The sequence below is a fragment of the Rattus norvegicus genome, chromosome 8 (assembly GCF_036323735.1).
Source record: "Rattus norvegicus strain BN/NHsdMcwi chromosome 8, GRCr8, whole genome shotgun sequence".
Taxonomy (NCBI): domain Eukaryota; kingdom Metazoa; phylum Chordata; class Mammalia; order Rodentia; family Muridae; genus Rattus; species Rattus norvegicus.
In genome coordinates this window covers 18,947,713-18,971,241 of record NC_086026.1, presented here as the reverse complement: position 1 = coordinate 18,971,241, position 23,529 = coordinate 18,947,713, and the positions used below count along the sequence as shown (strand labels likewise).

The 23,529-nt window shown below is 41.2% G+C and overlaps 2 protein-coding genes across 13 annotated transcripts in view; one reads left to right on the top strand and one right to left on the bottom strand.

Annotated features, from left to right (window-relative positions):
* Window positions 1-36: 36 nt before the first annotated feature.
* Window positions 37-20,063, top strand: Cep57 (centrosomal protein 57). Of its 9 annotated transcripts, none has more exons than XM_006242524.5 (11): window positions 37-542; window positions 5,812-5,968; window positions 7,961-8,140; window positions 8,577-8,698; window positions 9,992-10,108; window positions 10,681-10,758; window positions 13,226-13,336; window positions 14,037-14,114; window positions 16,889-17,124; window positions 17,812-17,956; window positions 18,979-20,063. In XM_006242524.5, exons 2-11 carry the CDS (start codon window positions 5,848-5,850, stop codon window positions 19,207-19,209), a joined length of 1,419 nt encoding a protein of 472 aa, XP_006242586.1. In that variant the 5' UTR covers window positions 37-542; window positions 5,812-5,847; the 3' UTR covers window positions 19,210-20,063. The 9 variants fall into 9 exon arrangements, with proteins under 9 accessions (XP_006242586.1, XP_038937268.1, NP_001101594.2 ...); XM_039081340.2 differs by having other exon boundaries at window positions 37-4,492; NM_001108124.3 differs by having other exon boundaries at window positions 398-595; window positions 18,979-20,059.
* A 1,411-nt stretch (window positions 20,064-21,474) lies between these two features.
* Mtmr2 (myotubularin related protein 2) overlaps window positions 21,475-23,529 on the bottom strand; it is a 50,465-nt gene continuing 48,410 nt past the window's right edge. For 3 of the 4 annotated variants that reach the window (XM_039081339.2, XM_063265326.1, XM_006242522.4), the window contains 2 exons: window positions 22,934-23,110; window positions 21,475-22,531 (listed from right to left, as the gene is read on the bottom strand). In XM_039081339.2, coding sequence (XP_038937267.1) covers window positions 22,370-22,531; window positions 22,934-23,110 — 339 coding nt within the window. In that variant the 3' untranslated portion in view covers window positions 21,475-22,369. The remainder of the gene's footprint in view (window positions 22,532-22,933; window positions 23,111-23,529) is intronic. The other variant, NM_001108123.1, reaches the window with a different exon arrangement.

The following is a 23,529-nucleotide window of genomic DNA, read 5'->3' as shown; positions in this document are numbered from 1 at the left end:
CCCTCCTACTCCTGTTTGTCATTGGCCGAAAGGTCAGTACTTCACCTGGAAAGGCAACGCTCTCTGGAGTTTATTCCTGGGATGTTGATGGAGTGTATCAACTTTCCAATCACCTTTATTCAGCTTCCGTCATCCACACCAGTAGGCGCTGAAGGCTCCAGAAGCTCTACCCTTTGCTTCCTCCTTCAAAACATTCATCCCTTTCCAGAAGCTCCCAGAGCAGTCTGCCAACTCACGACGTTGCCGTCCCCGCAGGCTCCGCTGTGCGCTACCTTGTGACGTCACCGAGAGAAGAGGCGGGCTCTCCCCTGCCACCAGAAGTTGTCCTCTTTTCTGATTGGTCACTGGAAGGCGCCTGTCAAGACGCGTTGCCTTTCCCTTGCGCGCTGAGTGTGGCATCCTTGTGGTTTGTGAGACCGAGGCTCCTATAAGGTTCACAGCTCGCCCGCCCTTTCCATCGGGGACTTGGATTCGGCTTGCCCCAGGCGTGCGGCTGTCGAATCCGGGGGAGGGGCTCCAGGACGGCGGCCCGCGTTGCGCAGGTGGGAAGATGGCGGCGGCCTCGGTCTCGGCGGCTTCTGATTCTCAGTTTTCGGTAAGGGGTGGCGTTTGTGTGGGTTCCAGGTGGTCTTGGACGGCTCTCTGGGTTGCTTCACTTTTCAGGCGCCTAGATCTGGCGTCAGCCCTGGTCCCGCAGGATGGCGGGTTGCCCGAGGACGCGTGCCACTCCGGGAGGCTGCAACTGTGTCTTCTGGAGCAGCAGCCCGCCTCCTTTCCCGCTCTGCGCTCGCAGGTCCTCGCAGCCGGAGCTGTGGAGCGTTGTCCCGAGCCAGGCTGGTGCACGCTCAGGCCTGCTAAAACAAAGCCCCGTCAGTCACGTGAGCGTAACGGCCCAGCTCGGAAACCCTCAGTAACAGGTAGATGTGCAGGTCTGTAGAGTGACAGCCGCTGAGGCGTCCGTGGTCCCCAGAGTGCATTTTCGCCGTTGCTACAGGGCCTCTCAGTGTCTGTTGCGCGACCCTTGCAGCCGGAGCCCGGGCATCCCTACTTCCCATGGCATGACTAGGATACAGTGTGGAAATGTTGTTTTGGAGAAGCGATCGGGGAAATTAAACCGGCGAGATTAGTCACTGGTGTTTTAAGAGTGGATTGTGGAGCTCAGTCTTTTGGAAAACGCTCCACTAAGAAGAGATAGGAATTAAATGTGAGAACGCTCGAGTTCTGTTTAGAGATGCCCCTGTGCCTAGCTGACCCTTGGTCCTAAAGTTACAGGGAAGAATTGAATAGAAACCCCATTCTAAAGAAGGAGCAAAGCACCGTACTAATTAGATAATTGCTGCGCTACAGGCTTGGGTACCAGAGGAGTCTGGGAGAGATTGATTAGCAGTATTAGGGAAGATAGGATCTTGAAGAGAGGGTGAGCTGGCTGCCCTGTTGAGAGAATTTTAAAAGAAGAAAGCACTGCAGGTTTAAGATCTATGTGGCTAGACAGTAGGAACGTCCAGGACCCCAGAGACATCTAGAGGTAGCAATGATTAAGAAGAGCTAGAAATAAAGGTGAAAATGAATAATGAGGGATGTCAGGAAATTATCAGGGTAATTTTAACAGCGGATGAGGTAACTTAGGAATCGTAGTTTCAACTTTCTGTGGCTACTAGAACTTGTGAGAAGGTCAGAATATTTCGTTTTCCAAACAGATCTAAGATCTAGAGAAGAGATGAAGCAAGTCATTGGGAGTTAATCCAGTGTCAGGTCAACGGAAGGTAAAAGAAAAACTACCAGAACTAAGTGCCAGCAGATGCATGAATTATACGAGATACAGTTGATTAAACCTGGGGAAGGAGAGCTCTTTCTTTGCTCTCAAAACTTAGAAATTGGAAACTCAGGCAACTTCGATTGAACTGCACTCAAGGCCATCAGGGCAGTGCCACAGGGATGCAGTTAATCCCTAGTCCTTAGGGTAGACCCAGCAGAAATTTAAAGCCTGTTTCATGGAAAAATAGATCTTGTGACTCTGTCTGGAGTTGGGAACAGAAGAGAAACTATTTTTACTCCACCATAGTAAATGTGTGTAACAATAGTGTTTGAAATAAAAGGTTTGGAGATGCGTTGATAGAAAGATGCTGTTAGTAGGGTAACAAGAAAATGCCTCCGTGTTAGGGTGTAAGCAGGCAACTGGAGGTAGGAAGGGACCTTTGCAAGCAGAATAATTGCAGCAATGAAAATAAGAGTAGGGCTGGAGAGATGGCTCAGCGGTTAAGAGCACTTGACTACTCTTCCAGAGGTCCTGAGTTCAATTCCCAGCAACCACATGGTGGCTCACAACCATCTGTAAAGAGATCCGATGCCCTCTTCTGGTGTATCTGAAGACAGCTACAGTGTACTTATATATAATAAATGAATAAATCTTTAAATAAGAAAACAAGAGTGGATTGTGGGTATTTGAAATCAAAGTCCGTATTGCTGAAAAAACTGGTAGGGAGACTATCAAAAGAAAGTGTCAGGAAACGATATAAGGGTTAGCCTGGTACTTGCTACATTATGTGGGAATTGTGTGAGTGGTAAGAATTTTGAGTTGTAGTCCATGGGGTTTTGATTAGATCTATTAACTTGACTCAGTTTTTAAAGGATCATTATCACTAGCAAGCTGATTGGAAGAGCAGACTTAAGAAATGTAAAAAGTGAGGGGTTGGGGATTTAGCTCAGTGGTAGAGCACTTGCCTAGCAAGCTCAAGGCCCTGGGTTCAGTCCTCAGCTCCGGAAAAAAAAAAAAAAAAAAAGAAATGTGAAAAGTGGTGTTTCAAGTAATTCAAACTAAAAATAGAGCTATAGCAATATTAAAGTATAAAAGATTCTAAATATGTTATGGAGAAAGAACCCTGGATGATTTACAGAGAGTAGATGAGAGGTAAATAAAAATTACCTCTATTGGGTTTTATGTTTGTATGGGTTAGTTTGGTAAATGGCAGTGGTCTTTGTTTTGGTATGCTGGCAGAGGAGCAGATTTGGGGACTAACCAAGACTTTAGTTATAACCATGCTGCATGTTAGTTGAGACATCCAAGTAGCTAGTGAATAATGTGAATTTAGAGTTTTAGATTGAGATCTCCATTCTGTGTTTTAAATTTGAAAGACAAATAAAAATGAAGAGCCTGAGAGTAGATGAGACTTCCCAAGCGGTTAGAGATCCAGGGAGTTGATGAAGGAGAGTCTATGGGATTAAGGGGAAATCCTTGTTGGGTTCCTCCACTGAGGGTTATGTGAACGATCACAGAAATGTGATCCATGCTTCTGAGAGATTGCTGACTTCAGCAATGTAGAGGAACTGGTGAGTTTGATGAGCTGTTTGCTTCTTAGGAATGAGTAAAGAGGGGTGACTTAAAGTAGCAATTGCAAACATCCTTTGAAAGATTATTTTACTTAAAATTTTGATAGTTTTAATTGATGTGTGCATGATGATGAGGGGAGGTGCACCTGCCACAGTTTGTTTTTGGAGATCACAGGACAGTTTTGGAGTTGTCTCCTTTCACCATTAAGTGGATTCTGGGAAGTAAACTCGGTTCATTAGGCTTGTTCAGCACGTACCTTTATCTACTGCACTAGAGTTTGTTTTAAAAAAAAACTCAAGATCAGTCTAGGGTTGAAGAGTCTTGTAGTTCAGGAAAAGGTTTTGTCTTTCCCCTTTCCTGGCCCTGGGACAGATGTAGTGGAGAAGGGAAATAGAGACACCAGGAGGGGTTTAATCTGAGGAGGTGAGACTTTGAAAAGCTAAGTGGAGACAGACAGGTTGCTTGCTGCTAGTTTTGAAAGAAGGAAGAGCTAGTTCATGGATTTTCTTTTTAGAACTAGTTGTTTATTCAGTTCAAGTGATCACATAAATTTTTTTGCTTTCGTGAGGGGGAACTAGAACAAAATCACTTAGTTTAGCTTGAATGTTAAATGATGGGATTCTAGCTGTGTCTAGCTAACCAATAAAAACACAGTGTTCGGGGCTGGGGATTTAGCTCAGTGGTAGAGCGCTTACCTAGGAAGCGCAAGGCCCTGGGTTCGGTCCCCAGCTCCGAAAAAAAGAACCAAAAAAAAAAAACAAAAAAAAAACAGTGTTCTCTGTTAGTTATATGTAAGATCAAGGTACCAGACAATTCATAATAACATTGACAATATTTTAAGAAGTGAAAACTTAACTGTTTTTCAGGTTACTTTCAAAATAAATTTTTATTATTATACAGGTATTTGGAGAGTTCTGCTTACTCCAGGACATACATGGTTTATTGTTGCGAATACCCATCATTCCTTTGCAGACTTCATTAATACAAGATTGAAAATCCTAATGTGTTATGACACTGAGAAGGCCGATGAGTGTGTGAGAACTCTGAACAGCTGGCAGTCATCCTGTCTTCTACCTTGGCTCCTAGAACCTCCATGACTTCCCTCTTTCCTGAGTGTCCAAACTATAAACTCACCACTGCTAAAATTCTCGTTAACTTTCAGAGGTAGACTGTGGTAAATATATGTCATGTAGAGCATAATGTCAAATCTGACAGATTCATGACAGATGCTATGAGAATATCTGATAAGCCTGAAGGTGTTTTACAATTGTTTCCCCTTTTTGGGAGCTAAATATAAATTCTTTAAGAAAAGAACATGCTGGTATCTATGGGCTGTGTTGCTGTAAGAGGACCATGTCTGGGTCCATGGTCTTCCCGCAGCTGGAGCCTTGTTTCTACAGATGTTACAACCGAGGGCCATTTAGATGTCGGTGTTAGAAGCTGCTACCCGAAGCCCATACTGCCAGCAGGGGCCATCTTGGACTGTGCAGCCACCTGAGGCCACTGCAGCAGGGGGGGCTTTGTTGATATCCATGGACTGGGCTGCCACCTAAGGCCATACAAATGTCTGATCTGTGCTGCTGCCTAAAGTCATGTTGATGATGTGTGTGGGTTGTGTGGGACTGTATGGGCCTTTGTAGCCTGTGTTGACCCCGGAGGTCATGTGCTGTCCTTGACCTGTGCTGCAGCTGAGGGCTACAATGGTGTCTGTGGCTTATGCTTTGATAGGTGGCCATGTTGATGTCTTTGTACTGTCACTGGAGACCATGCTGAGGTCCTTGGCATGTGCAGATGCTGGAAACCTTGATGATATTCATGGTCCATGCTCTTGTCAGAAGCCACATAGATTAGAAGTCCATGATCCGTGCTCATGTGGACAGTACAGGGAAGGGAGGTTCTTTTTGTAGTGATATTGACAACTACAGATTCACAGTTGAGAAAGGGGGACATAAAAGGCTTCTGGGACAACCCTTCACCCTCCCTCCCAAAAGTAACAGCCTAAACAGGAAGTAATTGAAAAGAATTCTTAAAAACTGTGGTAAAGACTACACAAAGATAAATTGTGTGTAGATCTCCACAATTGATGGCCTCTGGGGTACAGGTGGAGAAAGACTCGGTTTTCTTTGAGGGTCTGGCCACTGGGAATTTGACCATACTCCAGTGAATATATGGACAATAGTTTCTTTGGGTAGAGGGTGCAGTTCAGTAGGATGGGGGGTTGGGCATAGGAGGACTGGGAAGTGAGAGTGTCAAGAGTGCATGCTTTGAAATTCCCAAGTAATCAGTAAAAACATTGTATTTTATCGAGGATAGAGTAATTCAGCAATTTGTACCTGTTCCAGATCTGAAAGATTTAACTTGCCTAAATATTTGTATTTAGGTTGTTTGAGCATGTGTAAATTGGTAAACATTTAACCCTAAAAATTATATCTTGACATTTGGTTTAGATATTTGAAAGATAATTGCAGTATTTTGTTTTTCAGAGCGTCCTAGCTGAACCATCAAGGTCTAATGGAAATATGGTTCATCATTCTTCATCACCATATGTATTGTATCCACCTGATAAGCCTTTCCTTAACAGCGATCTGAGACGCTCCCCAAATAAGCCCACGTTTGCCTATCCGGAAAGCAACAGCAGAGGTAATCAACCGTGACAAAGTAAACGCCATTTGTTCCCTTGTTAGTGGAAACTTCCTCAATATGACGCCTGTTGTTGTCCCCTTTACTTCTGTGAATTGTGTTTTCATATAGACTGCTGAACATTCTTCACCAACTCATGGAACCTAAAATACGTTGTTACTTATACTAGTCTGTCATCTCCAGAATCAGTCAGGAACCAGTCTCAGGTAGGAGGCAGAGAGATGGCTCAGTAGTTAAGAGCACTAGCAGCTCTTCAGGAGAATCTGAGCTCAATTCCTGCCACTCAGATGGCAATTCACAACCGTTTGTAACTCTAGTCCCAGTGAATCTGACACTAGTTTTATGTACAGGCTACACACACACATTCACACACACACACACACACACACACACACACACACACACACACACAAATATGCAGGCAAAACATGCATACTTACAATACCTCTGTAAAAGTAAGGATCATCTGTAGATAGCACTACTTGGACTCTGAATTACATTTTTCTACAGAAGACAGACATTGGGAGGGCGTGTGTTGGTGGGGGCCAAGTCCTGGGAGAGTGATAGGAAGTGTTACATATGATCTAAAAAGGTGTCAAAGAGTAAACAAAAGCAATACTTTTTTTTAAGCCAGGAACTTTGTTGCTATTCCCAGTGCTGTGTGGCAGAGGCAGACAGCTAGATCTCTGGGGCTCACTGCCCAGCCAACATACCTTTAATCAGTGAGCCTCAGTTGTGGAAGCCTTGACAGAACAAACATGTGTTACCTGAGGATGGTAGCCAAGTGCATATTTGACCTCTACGTGATATATACTTGTGTGTACATACAACAAAAAGACCGAGACGTCTATTGTGTGCCTGTTGCCAGGGATACACGAACAAATAAATGTCTGCCTCAGAGAGGTATCAACAGACCAGAGATATGTCTTGGGGTTTCCATTGCTGTAAAGAGACACCACAACCAAGGCAAGTCTTGTCCAAAGGACATTTAATTGGGGCTAGCTTTCTGTTCTGAGCTTCAGTCCATTATCACCATGATAGGAAACATGGCAGGCATAGTACTGGAGGAGCTGTTTATATGCTTGGCCCAGGGAGTGGCACTATTAGAAGGTGTAGCTTTGTTGGAATAGGTGCGCCACTGTGGGTATGGGCTTTAAGATCCTTATTGTAATTGCCTAGAAGCCAGTCTTCTGCTAGCTGCCTTCAGGTGAAGATGTAGAACTCTCAGCTCTGTCTGTACCATGCCTGCCTGGATGCTGCAATGCTCCTGCCTTGATATGGACTGAACCTTTGAACCTGTAAGCCAGCCCCAATTAAATGTTGTCCTTTATAAGACTTGCCTTGGTCATGGTGTCTGTTCACAGCAGTAAAACCCTAAGACAGGTATATTTGAGTTCTACACCAGATCCAAAGGTAGCAGGGAGAGAGAGAGACATTGAGCCTGGTTTAGACTTCTGGAACCCCAAAGCCCACCCCTAGTGACATTTCACCCAACGAGGCTCTATCTATCCCAACAAGTAGTACCATTCCCTGTTCACCAAATATAAGCCTACAGGGGCTTTTCTTACTCAGAGCACCTTAGGACAGCTGTGAATTTGTATGTAATTAGCCAAGATTTTTGGTTTTGTTTTCAACAGTTAAAACTCTGATGTGATTTAACACAGTGATGGTTTTTAATTTTTACTTGAGTAACTGGTAGAACCTTTGAAATGACTTTGCATGGGAAGTGCTTTGTGAACACAGAATTCTGCTGTGTGACTTGCATCAGTCCTCTGAAAGTCTCTTCAGAGCTGGGCTCTCTGGCTCGCACCTCTAACCCAGTCCTTAGAAGGAAGGCGCAGGCAGGATTACTGTGATTTTTTTTTTTTTTTTTTTTTTTGAGGTCATCCTGGGGTACAGAGTAAGAATCTTTCAGACAAAATTTCCTTTTTTGGTTAACTTATCCTTGTGCATACCTAACTTACTGTGTGGTGTGCTTTTTATATTTGGCAGCCATATTTTCTGCTCTTAAGAATCTTCAAGATAAGATTCGACGCCTGGAACTGGAAAGAATTCGGGCAGAAGAAAGTGTGAAAACCTTGTCTAGGGAGACAATTGAGTATAAGAAAGTATTGGATGAACAGATACAAGAGAGGGAGAACTCAAAGAATGAAGAATCAAAGCACAATCAAGGTGTGTTTAATTATAAAAGAAACTAAAATCTATCCAAGTATTGTGAAGTTATTTCAAAATTGCACACTGGTATTTTATAGTTGACACTGTCTAGCCATTACAGAATTACATCATAATCAGGTGTATTGTGAGGAGCAGGTGACATCCTACATAGTGCTAATAAGTATGTGGCAATGTGTGGCATATCTGACTCTCGAAAGGAAGAACCTAAGTCGTCCAGAAAGGTTTCTAGGAGGACCGAGAGGGAAGGGACTGGAGGCATGGGAGGGCTGCTGTTTTGTTTTGTGGTACTCTGGCATACTGACCATGGCATTCCACCATGAGCCTTACTACCTATGCCCCATGAATTTACTGCAAGTCCAGTTCCTGCTTAAAAGCTGTTGGGACAAGTCTGTGTGTTAGCTAATTCCTACGTTTTTGTATGTATTCATTTTAGAACTGGCATCTCAGTTGGTAGCTGCAGAAAATAAATGTAATCTTTTAGAAAAACAATTGGAATACATGCGAAATATGATAAAGCATGCAGAAATGGAGAGAACATCTGTCTTAGAAAAGCAGGTATGGCACCTCTGAGATGAAATCAAGAATGGTGACACGATCAGCAGACCTGGAGGTCTGATGGCACTGTTATTATAACACATGCTGATAATAAGGCCTTGGGCTCGGTGGAATAGATTGGCTTGATTGGCTCTATTACGATTCTTGTACATGCTTATATTTGAAAGATAATCATGTTAATGTTTGGAGCCTGCATTATACCTTGTAAGTAATTGGTTATTGAAATAGGATCTCATATAGCCTAGGCTGCCTCATTTATGTTGTCCAGGAATAACCTGGCCCCTCTGATCTTCTGAGTCCATCTGCAGAGTGCTGAGATTGTAGGTACACACCACTGCTCTATACATGGTGTGTGAAGTGCTCTGGCTCACATCCAAGGCCTCTCTGATGCTAGGTAAGCACTCTACCAGATGAGCTGTGTGCCCAGTTACTACACTTGTTACATTTTAACAAAATATTCCTTCTGTTGCATCAGTCTTTGTATTTAAGTAACTAGCTACATTTGTAGAGGACAATTTCAACATCAGTGCCCATTATATTTTTTAAATATCCTTTTCATGTGGACAATTTAATTTTACTATGGAAAGTTTGATTAGAAATTTCTCTTGTATAATTCCCTATTGTCATGGACATGTGGAAAAATGGCATACTTAGGTTCTTAGTGTTGGGCTTTTACAAATATATCCATTTAGTGTATTTGCCCATTTATTTTGACCCTGAGACCATCATTCTTTAAGTATATGGGCAGTCTTTCCAAATCAGATCCTAAGTTTGAAGGAAAGGAAATAAATGAATACAAGTTCTCATATCTATTAAGAAATTATTTAATAGGACCCAACTGACTAGAAGTCTTTGTGTATTTATATAGTCTGTGTGTCTGATAGAATCTCCTTATTATAGGGTATAGGCATGTTTTTCTTATATAAAACTGCATACTAGGTAAAATACCATATGTTGAGAACAATATTCCAAGGCTGGCCAGATGGCTTAGTGTAAAAAGGTATTTGCAGCGAGGTCTGGAAAACAGATGTGATCCCTCAGACCCACATGGCAAACAGGAACAGCTTGTATATGGTGTCCTCTGACCTTCCGAGGCATGCCATGATACACAGACAGTGAGACACAGAGATCGTTATACCCTTGAGGTGTTAGTGTTCTATTCCTAGAACGTCTTTCCATACCAACAAATCTGAAAGGATAGGCAATTACATATAGTATGATGTTGGCTGTATGCAGAGTCTACAGCTTTCTGATGATCATATTGTAATATTATATCTCGATGCTGTTTCTCAGGTTTCGCTAGAAAGAGAACGGCAGCATGATCAAAGCCATGTTCAGAGCCAGCTGGAAAAACTGGATCTTCTTGAACAGGAATATAACAGACTCACCGCAATGCAGGCCCTTGCAGAAGTCAGTGAACATGACTTTACCTACTGATGTAGAATGCTGTGGCTGTCAGTTGTTCATAAACATGGGTATTTATAATGTAAAGGTCTTTCTTATACATAGTCTTTAAAGAGAAAAAATAATTTGAAAAGGAATGTTGACATTCTGCAATTTTGGTGGCTGAGCCTAAGGTAGTTTTTTGTTTTTTGTTTTTTTTAAACTGAAAAGTGAAGTGTTTTTGATATTTAAATCTGGTATCATGTAACTTTTTTTCTGAACTAATTTTATTTCTATGTTTTACCCTGAAGATATTTAATACTACAGAATGAAGATCTAGATTTGTCTTTATTTGTCTTTACCTTTATACAACCTGTGTTCTTCGGTCACAGATTTCCTTCATAATTTGGCCACTTAACTCACAGCTACCTCACTAATTACTGTCAGTTGATCTAGTAGGACACTATTAGGGGAGTGTCATGGAAGTTATCAAGGCCTGGACCACTAGTGGCACAAACTAACATGCTTATTTTAACTAGCTTTAAAATTCTACAAAAAGATACTTTTAACCATTACTGTTTTGATATTGTTATTACTAGAAAAAAATGCAAGAGTTGGAGTCCAAACTCCATGAAGAAGAGCAGGAAAGGAAGCGTATGCAGGCTCGGGCAGCGGAGGTGAGTGGAAGGACAAGCAGGGGTTTTAGTGGTGAACAGTTATACACGAGCACAGCAGAGTCATGTGATAGCTTAGTAATGGAAACTAGGAATGTAATTTACAAAGTAAAATTTGAGCAGTCTTTTGATGTTTCAAATTACAGAGTCTGAATTAGTAGTTTAAAACCTTTGAGGTTGGAGCTGGAGGGATGTTGCAGAGGATTAGAACATTTTGTTGTCTTTACAACTGACCTGATTCAGTTCTGAGCAACCCACATGTGGCTCACAATCACCTCCGCCACCAGGCACATGCACATACATAAATGCAGGCAAAACATTCATACATGGAAGTTAAAAAAATACTTGTGAGGTAAAAACAGGTCAGACACAGTACTGTTCATGTAAAGCTAAGGTATGATCCAGTCCCAGATCATTGCAGTGTCCAGTATAAAAGTGTGTCTTGGGTTGGAGGTAAAGTTGAATGGTAGAACAATTACCTGGCATTCATTCATAAGACACTTGGTTCCGTCCTCAGTACTGCAGCAAAAAACTGCCACTTCCCTTGAGACTGTTAACATACCAGAACAGAAGTGTTAAGCTAGTGGCCTGTCCTAGTAGAAGAGCAAACTACTCTTGGAGGTAGAATTGTGTAGATTTAAAGCCTCAGTTTATGTATTCCTACCAGAACTGCGTTATCCAAGACACTGCAAGAAAAATAAAGTACTACGTAGACTCTGTACAATAAAGTTGTTTTATGATTTAGCTAGAGACATTTCTTTGATTATTTACTTGTTAAGATATCTTCCAGATAGTCTCTCTTTTCTAACCTCTCTAAAGTTATGACAGTGTGACTTTTATCACAGTAACCCTAGAAGCAGGTTCTCATCGCAGAACTTACTGGTAGAGGCTTTATAGTTGTCTGTGGCACTGTGTCTAGTGTCCAGCATTCTCATAGATGCTCTTGTAGAAATAGAAACATTGCATTTTTTTTTTCTTCTGGTGCTTCTTTGAGTCATTCTTTTTTTTTTTTTTTTTTTCCTAAAACTGATAGGATTGTAGATTTACTGTCTGTGTACTTGTTGAGTTAGTTAATGGCCATTTAACCAGTTTTGATTTTTAGAGAATTTCTTCCTACTTTCGAGAAAATTATTTTACTGTTTCTATTCCTTAGATGTAACTGTGCATATGTGTTCTTTATTAAATTATGGTGTATAGCCCTTGTGTGCCAAATAGGAATGGTCACAGATTCATTGATTAATGAATTGTTAACAGTTTGAGTTCTGATGGTGAATGCCATAGTAGTGGAGGCAGATACATTTCTGTATCTCGTTGGTTCTGATTTGTATAATCCCAAACAAATTAGTTAGCCTGGGTTTTATATTGCTAGGGAACTCAAACAAGAAATGATAATAAAGCACTTTAAAATTCAGGCATACATTCAGGAAGTCAGCTAGGAAAAATAGATATATAAGCTAGAATCAAAAAGTGTCTCGAGTGGTTTCTGTTACTGCTGACCCTTGTTGACATTGTAAGGATGATTTCCTGTGGGGTTCTTCTCATACAAACTGTCACTGAAGTATGCCCAAGAATGGCATGCTCCTGAGGGTGGAGAGCCTGGCATGCCTCAGAATGCATGAGATGGGGAAGGAATGTTCTCAGTGTTCTTTATGTTTCATTCATTACTTCTGCTGTTTCTTAAAGCTCAGTGATAACTTCTGGGGAACTTATCCTCACATAGAAATTGTAAACTCTTTAGAGGACAAATCTGCCAATTGGAATTTTTACCAAACTCCAGGCTTTCGGGTATATAGAGAGACAAAATAGCCCCTTTATGAATTCTATGGAGAGCAGGGCTATTGAAAGATAGTTTGGAGGAAGTTGCGGCTTTCCCCTATGATTTATTTTATGCATGTGGGAGTTTTGCCTGCATGTTCTGTATATATGCCACATGTGTACAATGCTTGCAGAGGCCAGAATAGGGTGCTGGACCCTTGAATATGGGATTAAATAGTTTAAAAAGCTGCCATGTGGGTGGGAACAGCCAGAAAGTGCTCTTAAGCCTAGCAGTCTATCCAGCCCAGAAAAGTGCAACTTTAAGAAAAAAAAAAAAAAAAGATAACAGTTGCTGAAACAATTATTGCTGCTTTTGAGCTTTAAACGGGAAGGAATCTATTTTGCTCTTGAGTTGCCGTGGGTCTGCTTTTACAGTAATCGTGATTGTTAAAAGAGAACATAGCGCGCTGTCAGTTTGGAGCTGCATACATTCCATTTACTTTCTGAACTAGAATTTGCAGACCACCAAACAATGCTTCCAGGCAGTATACAACCAGCCGTGGGTCAGCAGTTCACCTATGAGAGACCGAAGACATAGTACAGCCATGCTGTCTCTGTCATTGAGATGACTCACTGTATTATACAGACTTACTTGGCATCTCAACTGTGAATTGTGTTTATTTTGCATCATTAACTCCGTGCTATTTTTTTCTAGTTACAGAGTGGTATAGAAGCGAACAGACTTATATTTGAAGATAGAAATACTTCATGTGTTTCAACCAGCACTAGAAAAATAAAGAAAAAGAAGTCAAAACCACCAGAAAAGGTATGAAAACCGAACCAGTCAAAGTACTAATTTTGTAATAATTTGTGTGAAAAATACTCAGAGCTGTGTGGTATTAGAACCTTGGGAAGTGACTCTCATTCTTAGTTTCTGTGTTCAAAGGTGAGGATAAGATTTACTCATGAATTCTTACCTTGGTCGTGAGGACCTATATGAAAATTGGAAACTATAAAAGATCATAAAAATACTAGAAATACTCAGCCTCTTACTACCTTTGCTCTTAAATGCTTTTTTCCACTACATAAACCTGACAACTGTTTTGTTAGTATCCTTCCAATGCCCTTAGCCGTCAAGTAGTAATTCTAGGTTCTTCAACACTTGTATGATCCCAATATAAACAAGTGTGGTTTAAATGTAAAATGTCCTCCATAAGTCACTGGAAAGTGGGCCTTGAGGTTCTCAGCCTGACCCACTTGTCCTCTGTCTTTACTTCCTGTTGGTATAGTGTGATAAATACGCACTATCCCCAGACCTATGGTTGCCATGCTTATTCCATAATGAGCTGAATCCTATTAAACTGTGCCAGGTAAGTAGCTTGCTTAAGTAGCTTGGTTTCTGCAGAGAGAAAAAAGTGAGTGGTACGACAAGGAACCCAATAGTATGACCCAACAGTGAGCAGGAGTCATGGATTGGTTTACCAAAACAAAATAAAATAAAATGATTTTCTTTTTTCTCCATCCAGAAAGGTTTTAGGAACAACTTTGGTGCACAGCCACATTACAGATTGTGCTTAGGTGATATGCCTTTTGTTGCTGGAACGGTGAGTTGTAGCTACTGATTTTTATATTTAAATTATTTTCACTGTCTTTTGCTTTTTTATTTCCTTTTAAGTGTATGTATATGGGTGTTTTGCCTTTGCCTGTCTCTATGTGTATGTCTGTGTTTAGTGCTCATGGGGGCCAGAAGAGGGTATTGGGTCCCCCAGGACTAGAATTTCGAGGGGCAGCTTTTAGAGTAACCTGCCATGTGGGTACTGGAAATTGAACTTTGAATTCCACTGAAAGAGCAGCCAGTGCTCTTAACTGTTGAGCCATCTCTTTAGACCTTGTTTCAGTCTTCAGAACACATTTTAGGGGACATGAACTAAAAGAAAAATCCTGCATCGGCCTTGGGAGTGCTGGACTTATAGATATGAGCCACTATATGTGGTCCTAGTAAAACCTTCTTGTAGAAGGCACCACCTTAGGTCTTTTTCTTGAGTCTTTGTATAAGCCTCTATAAGTATATATGGTTGTGAAGTTATTCGTGTGTTTATTTCAGACTTTGTTTTCAATATAAGAAATGGGGAGTTGGGGTACTTTGACCCAGTCCATGGGAAGGTCAGGGTACAACTTGAAGGGAGCTCTCTTTCTACCACAGGTTCTGTAGATGGAACTCAAGTCATAAGGCTTGAACAGCAGCTGTTTGTACCCACCAACCATCATGCTGTCCCTGTAGAGGATGTTTAAATCTGTAATAATCATTTACCTACCCCATTGACGGTTCCTCTTTGTATTTGTCCATACAGTCCTGTATAGAGTCCCTTCCACCCATTTTGTTGTTTTGGCTAATTGTCATTGAAGCCTTTAATCACACAGGACTCTTTAATGTGAACTCCTTTTGAAGTTGTTTTATATATTCTTTAGAAGTGTTATTCCAAAAGTTTAACAATTGCTTAGTTCTCGATGAGCTCTGAAGAACCCCTTTTACTTATGGTTACACAGGCTTGCCTATGTAAAAAGGAGTCACTAGAAAAGTAAGACCATAAGCCCAAGTTTTTCATTACTAGACTCAACTGATCATAAAGTTACACTATGAATCAGAAAACTAACAGTGACAGAACTTTTCATCACATACTAAAGTATACGCACTTGGCCCACTGGCCGAGAGAGAGAGAGAGAGACAGACAGACAGACAGACAGACAGACAGACAGAGGTGTGTGTGTGTGTGTGTGTGTGTGTGTTTGCGCGCGCGCGTGCATTGTGAGTGTTTACTGGTAAGTAGTGAGTACTCTGATTGTCATGAGCCACCTTTTCATTCCTAGGATCACCTCATTTGAGTTTGCTCTGTGTGATTCTTTTCCCACAGCAACCAGTCAAGACAAATTGACAAACTAAACAAGAAAGTTTAGTTTAAAAGTTTAAACAAACTAAACTAAACATTTTTAAGCATCAAGCACATTAGGTCTTAAGTTATTCCTCCAAGTAAGTTGTCTGCTTGACCTATGCAGTTAAACAATCCCAGCCAGGTACTGAAATTATTTCCTACTGGAAACAAGAAGTTCAAGAAAGCATCAGGTTTTATTCTATTTTTATGTTGTGACTGATAAATGTTAGTGCTTCCTACTATAAGGAAGCTGAGGCAGGAGGTCATAGTGGAAGCCAGTGACAGAGAGGACAGAGCTATAGTAGTGGAGACCATATGCCAGACAGTGGTGGTGCACACTAGAACCCCAGTACTTAGGAGGCAGGGGCAGGCAGATCTCCAGGTTTGAAGTCACCCTGGTCTACATAGTGAGTTCCAGGACAGCCATGGCTGCACACACAGAGAAACCCTGTCTAGAAAAAACAACAAAAAAACTAAAAATCTGGTTAGAGTCTTAAGATAGGGTTCTCAACCCCTTTGGGAGTCAAATGACCCTTTCACAGGGGTAATATCATCAGAACAGAATTACATTATAATCATAACTGTCACAAAATTGTAGTTATAAAGTAGCAATGAAAATAAATTTATGGATGGGGTCACCACAACATGAACTATATATAGTAAAGGGTCACAGCATCTCTACTGCTCCAGGAACTGAACAAACAGTTGAGAATAGACAAGCACATTGTGCTAAACAATAGACAGATGTAGAACTTGTCAGTGGGCTGAGAAGTGCAGTAGTTAACCAGCCAGACCATTAGAAATGGTATATATGAACTAGGCTTTTAAGGCAGGTTATGAGAGTTGCTTCACCAAAGAAATGTCATCTGCAGACACAATTTACTCAGAATAAGTCAGAGACCGGAGAAGGCGACGCAGAAAGTAGAGCTGTGCTTTTTACAATTATAGAGCCATTTTCTCCATCCTAGTTGTTTGGCTTATTAGGAGCACATCACAGGATTTGGGGTAGAAAAATAGGGTGGCGCCAGGAACAGAAGAGGCAAGAAGGCCAGTTGGCTTTTTTGTTTGGTTTTAGATGTGGTCTTGAACCCTCCTGTAGCACAGGATGAGTAGTTTGTGGTTCTCCTGCCTTTGCCTCTCAAGGGCTGGAATTACAGGTGTGCAGCACCACAACCAATTTATATGATGCTGGGGACCAAAGAAGGGTCTCTTACATGCTACTTACGGACCTGCCAGCCAAGCTGCATCCCCAGCAGGACGTGCTTTACTGAAGATGTCAGTACATCAATCAACTACGTGGCTTTTGATACAGGTGGATGGCTGGTTGCTAATTTACCACAGCATAGTACTTAAGCCTTAGGATTTAGAGGAGGTGTACTCTTACTCAGGGTAAGAACTAGAACATGGGAATCAAGGACACTGTTTGCTTGATGTACTTTTCTCTTTAGTCCACCAGTCCCAGCCATGCCGTGGTAGCCAATGTTCAGCACGTCTTGCATCTGATGAAGCATCACAGCAGAGCCCTGTGCAATGACCGGGTTGTTAACAGTGTGCCCTTGGCAAAGCAAGCTTGTTCACGAGGTAGTAAGAGTAAGAAGTCAGTGGCGCCTCCCTCCAGCAGTGTTAACGAAGAACTTTCGGATGTCTTACAGACGTTACAGGATGAATTTGGGCAAATGAGCTTGTGAGTTTACACTTTTTAAATTTAAAATTACATTTAGTTCTAAAATCACATTTTTTAGCTGCTTGGATATATTAATCCTAATTTATTCACTGATGTTGAAGATAATCCTTACACTAGCCTGCTAGCTGGGAGTACATAAGCCTGTCATTGCTAAAAACCTCCCTTTCTCATTTTGTTAGATGTCGAATGCCAAAGCTCAGGTAAAAGCTTAATAGTATTAAGGGTTAGTCAAATGTCACTAATGAGTTAGGACAGTGTTTGAAAACACTGGAGAATTTGCTTTATAAGTAATTCTGTGGGAGAAGCAGATCAAAGTGCAATTCCAGGTGTGCCACACCACAACCAACTTATATGATGCTAGGGACCAAAGAAGGGTTCATATTAGTCTGCAACCCTGGCTGGACCCAAAGTTGTCTGGAATTAAGAAGACTTGCCTGTGTCCTCATTTGGTAAACATTTGTCTTTATCTATGTGTATATGACATGTGTGCAGGTGCCCAAGGAGGCCAGAAGAGGGCATCAGAGCCCCTAGAGCTGACGTCACAGGTGGTGACGCGCCACCTGTGTGTGATGCCCTTGCAGGGGACTGAGCTCAGCAGTTAAAAGGGGCCATTGAGTCGCACAGTGACATAGAAAGGACACCACCGTTGACTGAGGAGCTCAGTAGTCTCTTGTGTTTTGTATGCAGTGACCACCAGCAGCTTACTAAACTCATACAGGAATCACCCAGTGAGGAGCTGAAAGACAACCTGGAGTGTGAACTGGAGGCATTAGTGAGAAGAATGGAAGCGAAGGCCAACCAGATAACTAAAGTTCGAAAGTACCAAGCCCAGGTGACTCCTGCCCTCCTTGTGTCACTTCTACCCTTTCATGCATAGTAACTGATGACACTGAGGTGTCAGTCTGTGTTAAGAGGTTTGGTAAAGAAGTGTTCTTATGTTTCATGAGATGTGTCTTTACTGACTATAAATTCCTTAGCTTTATGAGCAAATCTAAGTAGTTTACTTTGACTAAATTGTCTTAAAATATGCCCGAATTTTCAGTTTTCAAAGTCAAAATATGTAAAAATAGTATGTTTGCTTGTATTAAATAGTGACTAAACCTAAAAGGTTTACTCGGGTTTAGTAAGCCTACTTGGGGTTCCCATCTAGAGAAATGGGCCATGCATCTGAGATTACTGTGAGGCAGAGGTAGAACAGGAGTGGGTCCAGCTCCTCGGCTGACAGTAATTGGAGTCTGGGGAGAAGTGAACAAATTTGAAGTAGGTTTTAAAAGTAAAAATACCTCCCAAGCTTCCAAATCTGTATGATATGGAAGAACTGTTTCACTGGCACAAAACCAAGTGTATTGAGAATGCCATCTCACTTAATTTTCTTAAAACCCATTATACAGGTACAGTAACTGGGGCCATATTTCTGGGAGCTATGGCTGTATCTCAGTGAATGAAATAACCTGCCCAAGGAAATCCTGACTGTGTGGTTAATGTTGGGGCTGGACTGCCAATTAACTAGCAGCTCTACTCAAGAGCTTACAGTCTGGTCAAGCAGGGAGCACTCTTAAGAATTAGAAGCCTGCGGGAGAATATTACAGTATTTATATAACACTTATTTACCTGGTTGTCTATTTACATAAGTGATTTATAATTTCTGTAGATTTATGTGCTTTAAAAAAAAACGTAGAATCTATCACTTGAGTGTTAGAGGGAGATTATGTAAGTTAATGGTGTACTTAAGAAGTTGAGGCAGGAGAATTAATAGTTTAAGACTAAACATAGCAAGAACCTGTATCAAAACCAAAGCTAAAAGAAAATGTTTTTATTGAATTCATTATTTTCCTTACTTTGATTATTTGCCAGCTGGAGAAACAAAGCACAGATAAGCAGAAGGAACTAAAAGGTAACAAGAAGACTCTTGATGAAGAAGGAAACAGCAGCAGTCGTTCATCTGTAATCACAAGGACCACAAGTAAGAAGGATTTTACCAAACAGAGACCTGGAGAAAAAAGCAGGAAAAATCTTCAGTTACTGAAGGACATGCAAACCTTACAGAATTCATTACAGAGTAGTAATGTGTGTTGGGATTACTGACACCAGGTCATATGATGTACCTTACTGGTCATAAACAATGTACTTACTGGACCATGAGCAGACTTTCCAGGTCTCGTGCTTGCTAAGCTGCCATTACTGGCCGGTGTTAGGGCCAGGCTTCATTACAGTGTGATGTGCTGTGCAGCACAACTAAATGGACATGGAGTTCTGCAGCAGAGAAGCCGCATTGTGTCTTTGAACTTGCTGGATTCAAACACTGCACTTTGTAAACAAATGACCAGTTTTTTACTTGTGGGTGTGTTTTTTAAGTAGGTATATATGTAAATTGGGTTTGAAAATTCAGAATATGAGGGTGTCCCCATAGTCAGTGCTTGAAGTCTTATTTTTAAATCTCCCCAGAGCATGAAGTGCCCACTACTTTCCCTTCTCCAGATGACCATTAAATGTACTGTTTTCAAGAGGACTTTGTTTTGCTTTGGTATTTCAGACATTGATCAATAGTAAATTTACTATTAAAGACCCAAACATTTTAAGTCAGTTCCCCATGAAATATGTTACAATGTCTTCATAAAACTCTAAACAGTTGTTAATGAAGTAAATGAAATTTTGGAATAAAGAATGAGAATGGGGGGTGTTGGAAAATGTACGCATTTGCAGGTTTTAGACAGTACCTGTTTGTAATCATGTTATGCTAAGCACTGTTTAATTTGACTCTTAGAGAACCCCATGCTTTTTCCATACAGTATGAGGGTAGTATGTGAACTGAATACACACATCTATCATGTCAATGTGAATTATTAATTTTGAATAGATCGACATGTTAATCTTTATGAATTTGGTACTTCAAGTCAATAAAGCAATTTTTAAACTTTGCTTAACAGCCACCTAACAAAGGCTTTATTTGTTATACAATCTCAAAAAGTGCATATTAGTCCCCTGACTGAGAGACAAGAATATTGATGTATGCTGTCATTCTTGTGCTTACAGAGACCCAAGCCCAATGTTCCTGAATGGTTTAGACGGGCTGGTGAACATGTCAGCTAAACACTAAAGTAATTGAGGAGATTGTGGTTTACAGTTGAAAAGTATGAATTATTTGTGCCACTTGGGCACTGGAAGGCCCAATCTCTTGAATTAATTTTCTAGTTCTTAAGAACCCACATAGGGTAAGACTTTTTTTTTTTTTTTGAGATTGATGAATCTCCTGAAATTGTATATAAACTTTTACTTGTGTATGCAATTTTCTGATGAGCAGGTTTGCAGCAACAATGAACTGAAAACAGTGAGCCCATAGACCCCAGGAAGGTGAGGAACTGCTGTAGTGACATAGTAAATATTCCAACTACTGGGTTGACTCCTTATTTGGATTTCAGGACCTTAAACTGTATAACTGTCATTTGAATGATAATGGCTCTAACTCCTAATCAGAATAGTAATAGAAAGATACTGAATCCTACCTATCTCCAGCTGGAACCCAACTGTAGGCTTTGGGTTTTGATCGGCTTCAGTTTCTTGTTCATTCACTCATAGCAGAGCTCCTCTATACTCTGTACAAGATGCCAATATGGATCCCGTGCTGCGTAAGGAAGGAGAGCTTTCATGCGGGTGGTGGGGGTGGGGAGGGAGGCAGGCGGGGTTTTAAGTCTACCAGGAATGCAGTTGAGTCCCACAGAAAGCTCGTTTCGTGTGCACATTCCACAGAGGATTTCTTGGAGGTCACAGAAGATAGCTGAAGGTTTTGGATGGATGAGATAGATAGATAGATAGATCGATAGATAGATAGATAGATAGATAGAGATAGATAGATAGATAGATAGATAGAGAGATAGAGAGATAGATAGAGAGATAGATAGATAGAGATTCCTTTAAGTCATACCAAGATGGTAAAAGGTTTCAATGAGGAAAACAGACTAGGGAGGAAAGTGAGCTACTACAGAAATGTTAATTGAATGCTGGGAACATAATAGCACCTCAAAAATTTTTATAGCTAATACACCAATCAAATTAGTTGGTACCAATTTTTGTAGATACTGGGTACTGCTGGGGTACAGCTTTTGCCTGGCAAGTGTGAGGCTCTAAGTTCAATAGCCACATAAAAAGATGCAGGGAAGAGATCCGTGTGCATATATGTGTGATGTACCAATTTCAGCATCATCATGGCTACAGTTCAACAATGAACGAGAACAGTGGTTTTTACAGTCTGATTTAGATGTCAAAGCCGGGGGGGGCTCAAATTGGACAGTTGCAGATTAACATTTTGGGGGTGGAGGTGGGGAAGACACTTTAGACTACTGTGGACAAGGGTAAAGTTTGAAGTCATTTAATTAAAAGACCAAGTGGTAAGAAGCTCGTTTGTTACAGTACATTACATATGGCTCTTATACAGAGTGAAACAGACACCAGGAGTCAACTGTTCACACCAGCACCCAACTCAGGCGAGCAGAGAAGCGAGGCTTTACTTGCTGGCACCGAGACTAACTCACATGCAGAGTGGTCTTTGATAAAATGTTCATGTGAAATTTAAATATAGCACTTAAGTTTTTAAAACTTGCCAATCAGCATTAAGATAAGTGGAGTAATGGTAAGGTTTTAAAGTGTCTGTGGTATTTGTGATCAACATACAAATGGAAATTGGCTGACGGGAAAGAATATTTTTGAATTCCTGGATGACAGTTACTTTGTCCCTTCACCCCCAAAGCAAATATATAAGGCATCGTTTCCTAACTGCTGTTGAAAATACGCTAATTACAATGTCAGCAGCAATTTCCAACTACTACTATGCTGTAACAATTTTAAGACAATGCTTTTTACTATATTAAATACCACAAAAAATGGGACAGTTGAGATCAAGGCTTGGTATGTATGCTCTCAGGTGCAAGAACAGCCTTGCTTTTCTCCCCACCTAGAGCTCTTAGCAGTGCTTTTAAGACAGCTTTAAATGAAAAGCTGGCTCCCAGGGTGAGCACAGGACTGCAGTACTTTAGTATTCTTTGGGGGACTTCAGATTAGTGTCATCTTTAATTACAAATGAGATCATCTTCATTGTCACTTGCACCGCTATGTTTCTAAACTCATCTAAGAGAGATTTGAAATAAATACAGCATCTGAAGGATTCTCCCACAGATGGGTTTAAAACACAGAAGGCTTTCTACGCATAAGGTGCTGTAATGTCAAGTTCCTGGCAACATGCCTAGTTCTTTCATACAACAGTTTGGACAGGAGTCACACACTGTGCGGGAGAGCTGGCTCTCTCTGAAGAGGAGGTTGAGCGGTTGGAAATTTCTCTCTGAAGTTCCTCTACTTTTCTTTGAAGCTCTGTTCTTTTGGCAAGAAGTTCTTTGTATCTGCTGTGGATAGGTTCCTGCAAGAGCAAACAGAATCACTGCAACAGGAATCCAGGCAAACTTGAGGTCTTAACCTTCCCTGAGCTTTGTGGTATTGCCTGTTTAAGCAGCCGGACAGCCCCACCTCAGGTTCTTAGTGGAATAAACTTGTGCTTTGTTGTCACCTCTGCTTGATCTTTCAGTGACTTCAGATGTCCCTGGAAGATGCTACTTTATACATATCATTTAGTTAAAACTCTTGAAGGACTATGGACCTGCAGTTTTTAGGCTTTTATAAAGTTATTTTCTTCTATATACTGAAAGACCACACCACACAGAAAGATGTGTGCAATTGGGAAAGTCTTGTAACTAAGGACAGAGTGGGAAATTTTGAGTGTGACAAACCTAGTGGGGTCATACTGTATATTGTAGATGTGTACCTGTGGTTTCATCCGGGGGTTCCACCTTATATAATAGCCCACCCAGAGCTCTAGGTGGCGCATGCTGGCTACTGGGTAAAGGACATGATTGGAGTAGCTCCCAAAAAGAGGATTAGTGAAGTCTTCCAGCTGGCTGTTTATATAGGACCACAGTGACACTGTCTTCTTAGGAAGATTCTGCAAGAGGGAAAGAGTGGTAAAGATCCCCTCCCACATCAGCCATTTAGACCTTAGGTGAGACCTGTGTAGGGTTGTGGATTGTAAAAATTAAAAATAGAGAATGCTGGAAATAGGATCAGGATTCATCCACATGGGTAGATCCAAACCTTAGCTTCAAGGCACCCTCTCCTGTTCTCCCCATACACATGGACCACACATTTTTCCATGGACAAAAGAAGCATGCTCCACATGATTAAGTCAGTATTATTTATAACAGCCAAAATAAAGAACAACCCAAAGGACCCCCAACTGATAGGACATACACAATGGAAGATTGACCATTAAGAGGAAGTGCGTGGTATGACATAAATGTTGGGTAGTAATGAAAGGAACTAGACGCAAAGGTCACGTTGTGAGTGATCCCATTTAAATGAACT

What these genes read in the sequence shown, in the direction of transcription:
- Cep57 (NM_001108124.3), top strand. Translation starts at nt 551, where the DNA reads ATGGCGGCGGCCTCGGTCTCGGCGGCTTCTGATTCTCAGTTTTCG. An exon ending in CATCTGTCTTAGAAAAGCAG is followed by an intron (nt 8,699 to 9,991) that starts GTATGGCACCTC and finishes GCTGTTTCTCAG; the next exon opens with GTTTCGCTAGAAAGAGAACG. An exon ending in TGCCTTTTGTTGCTGGAACG is followed by an intron (nt 14,115 to 16,888) that starts GTGAGTTGTAGC and finishes TTTTCTCTTTAG; the next exon opens with TCCACCAGTCCCAGCCATGC.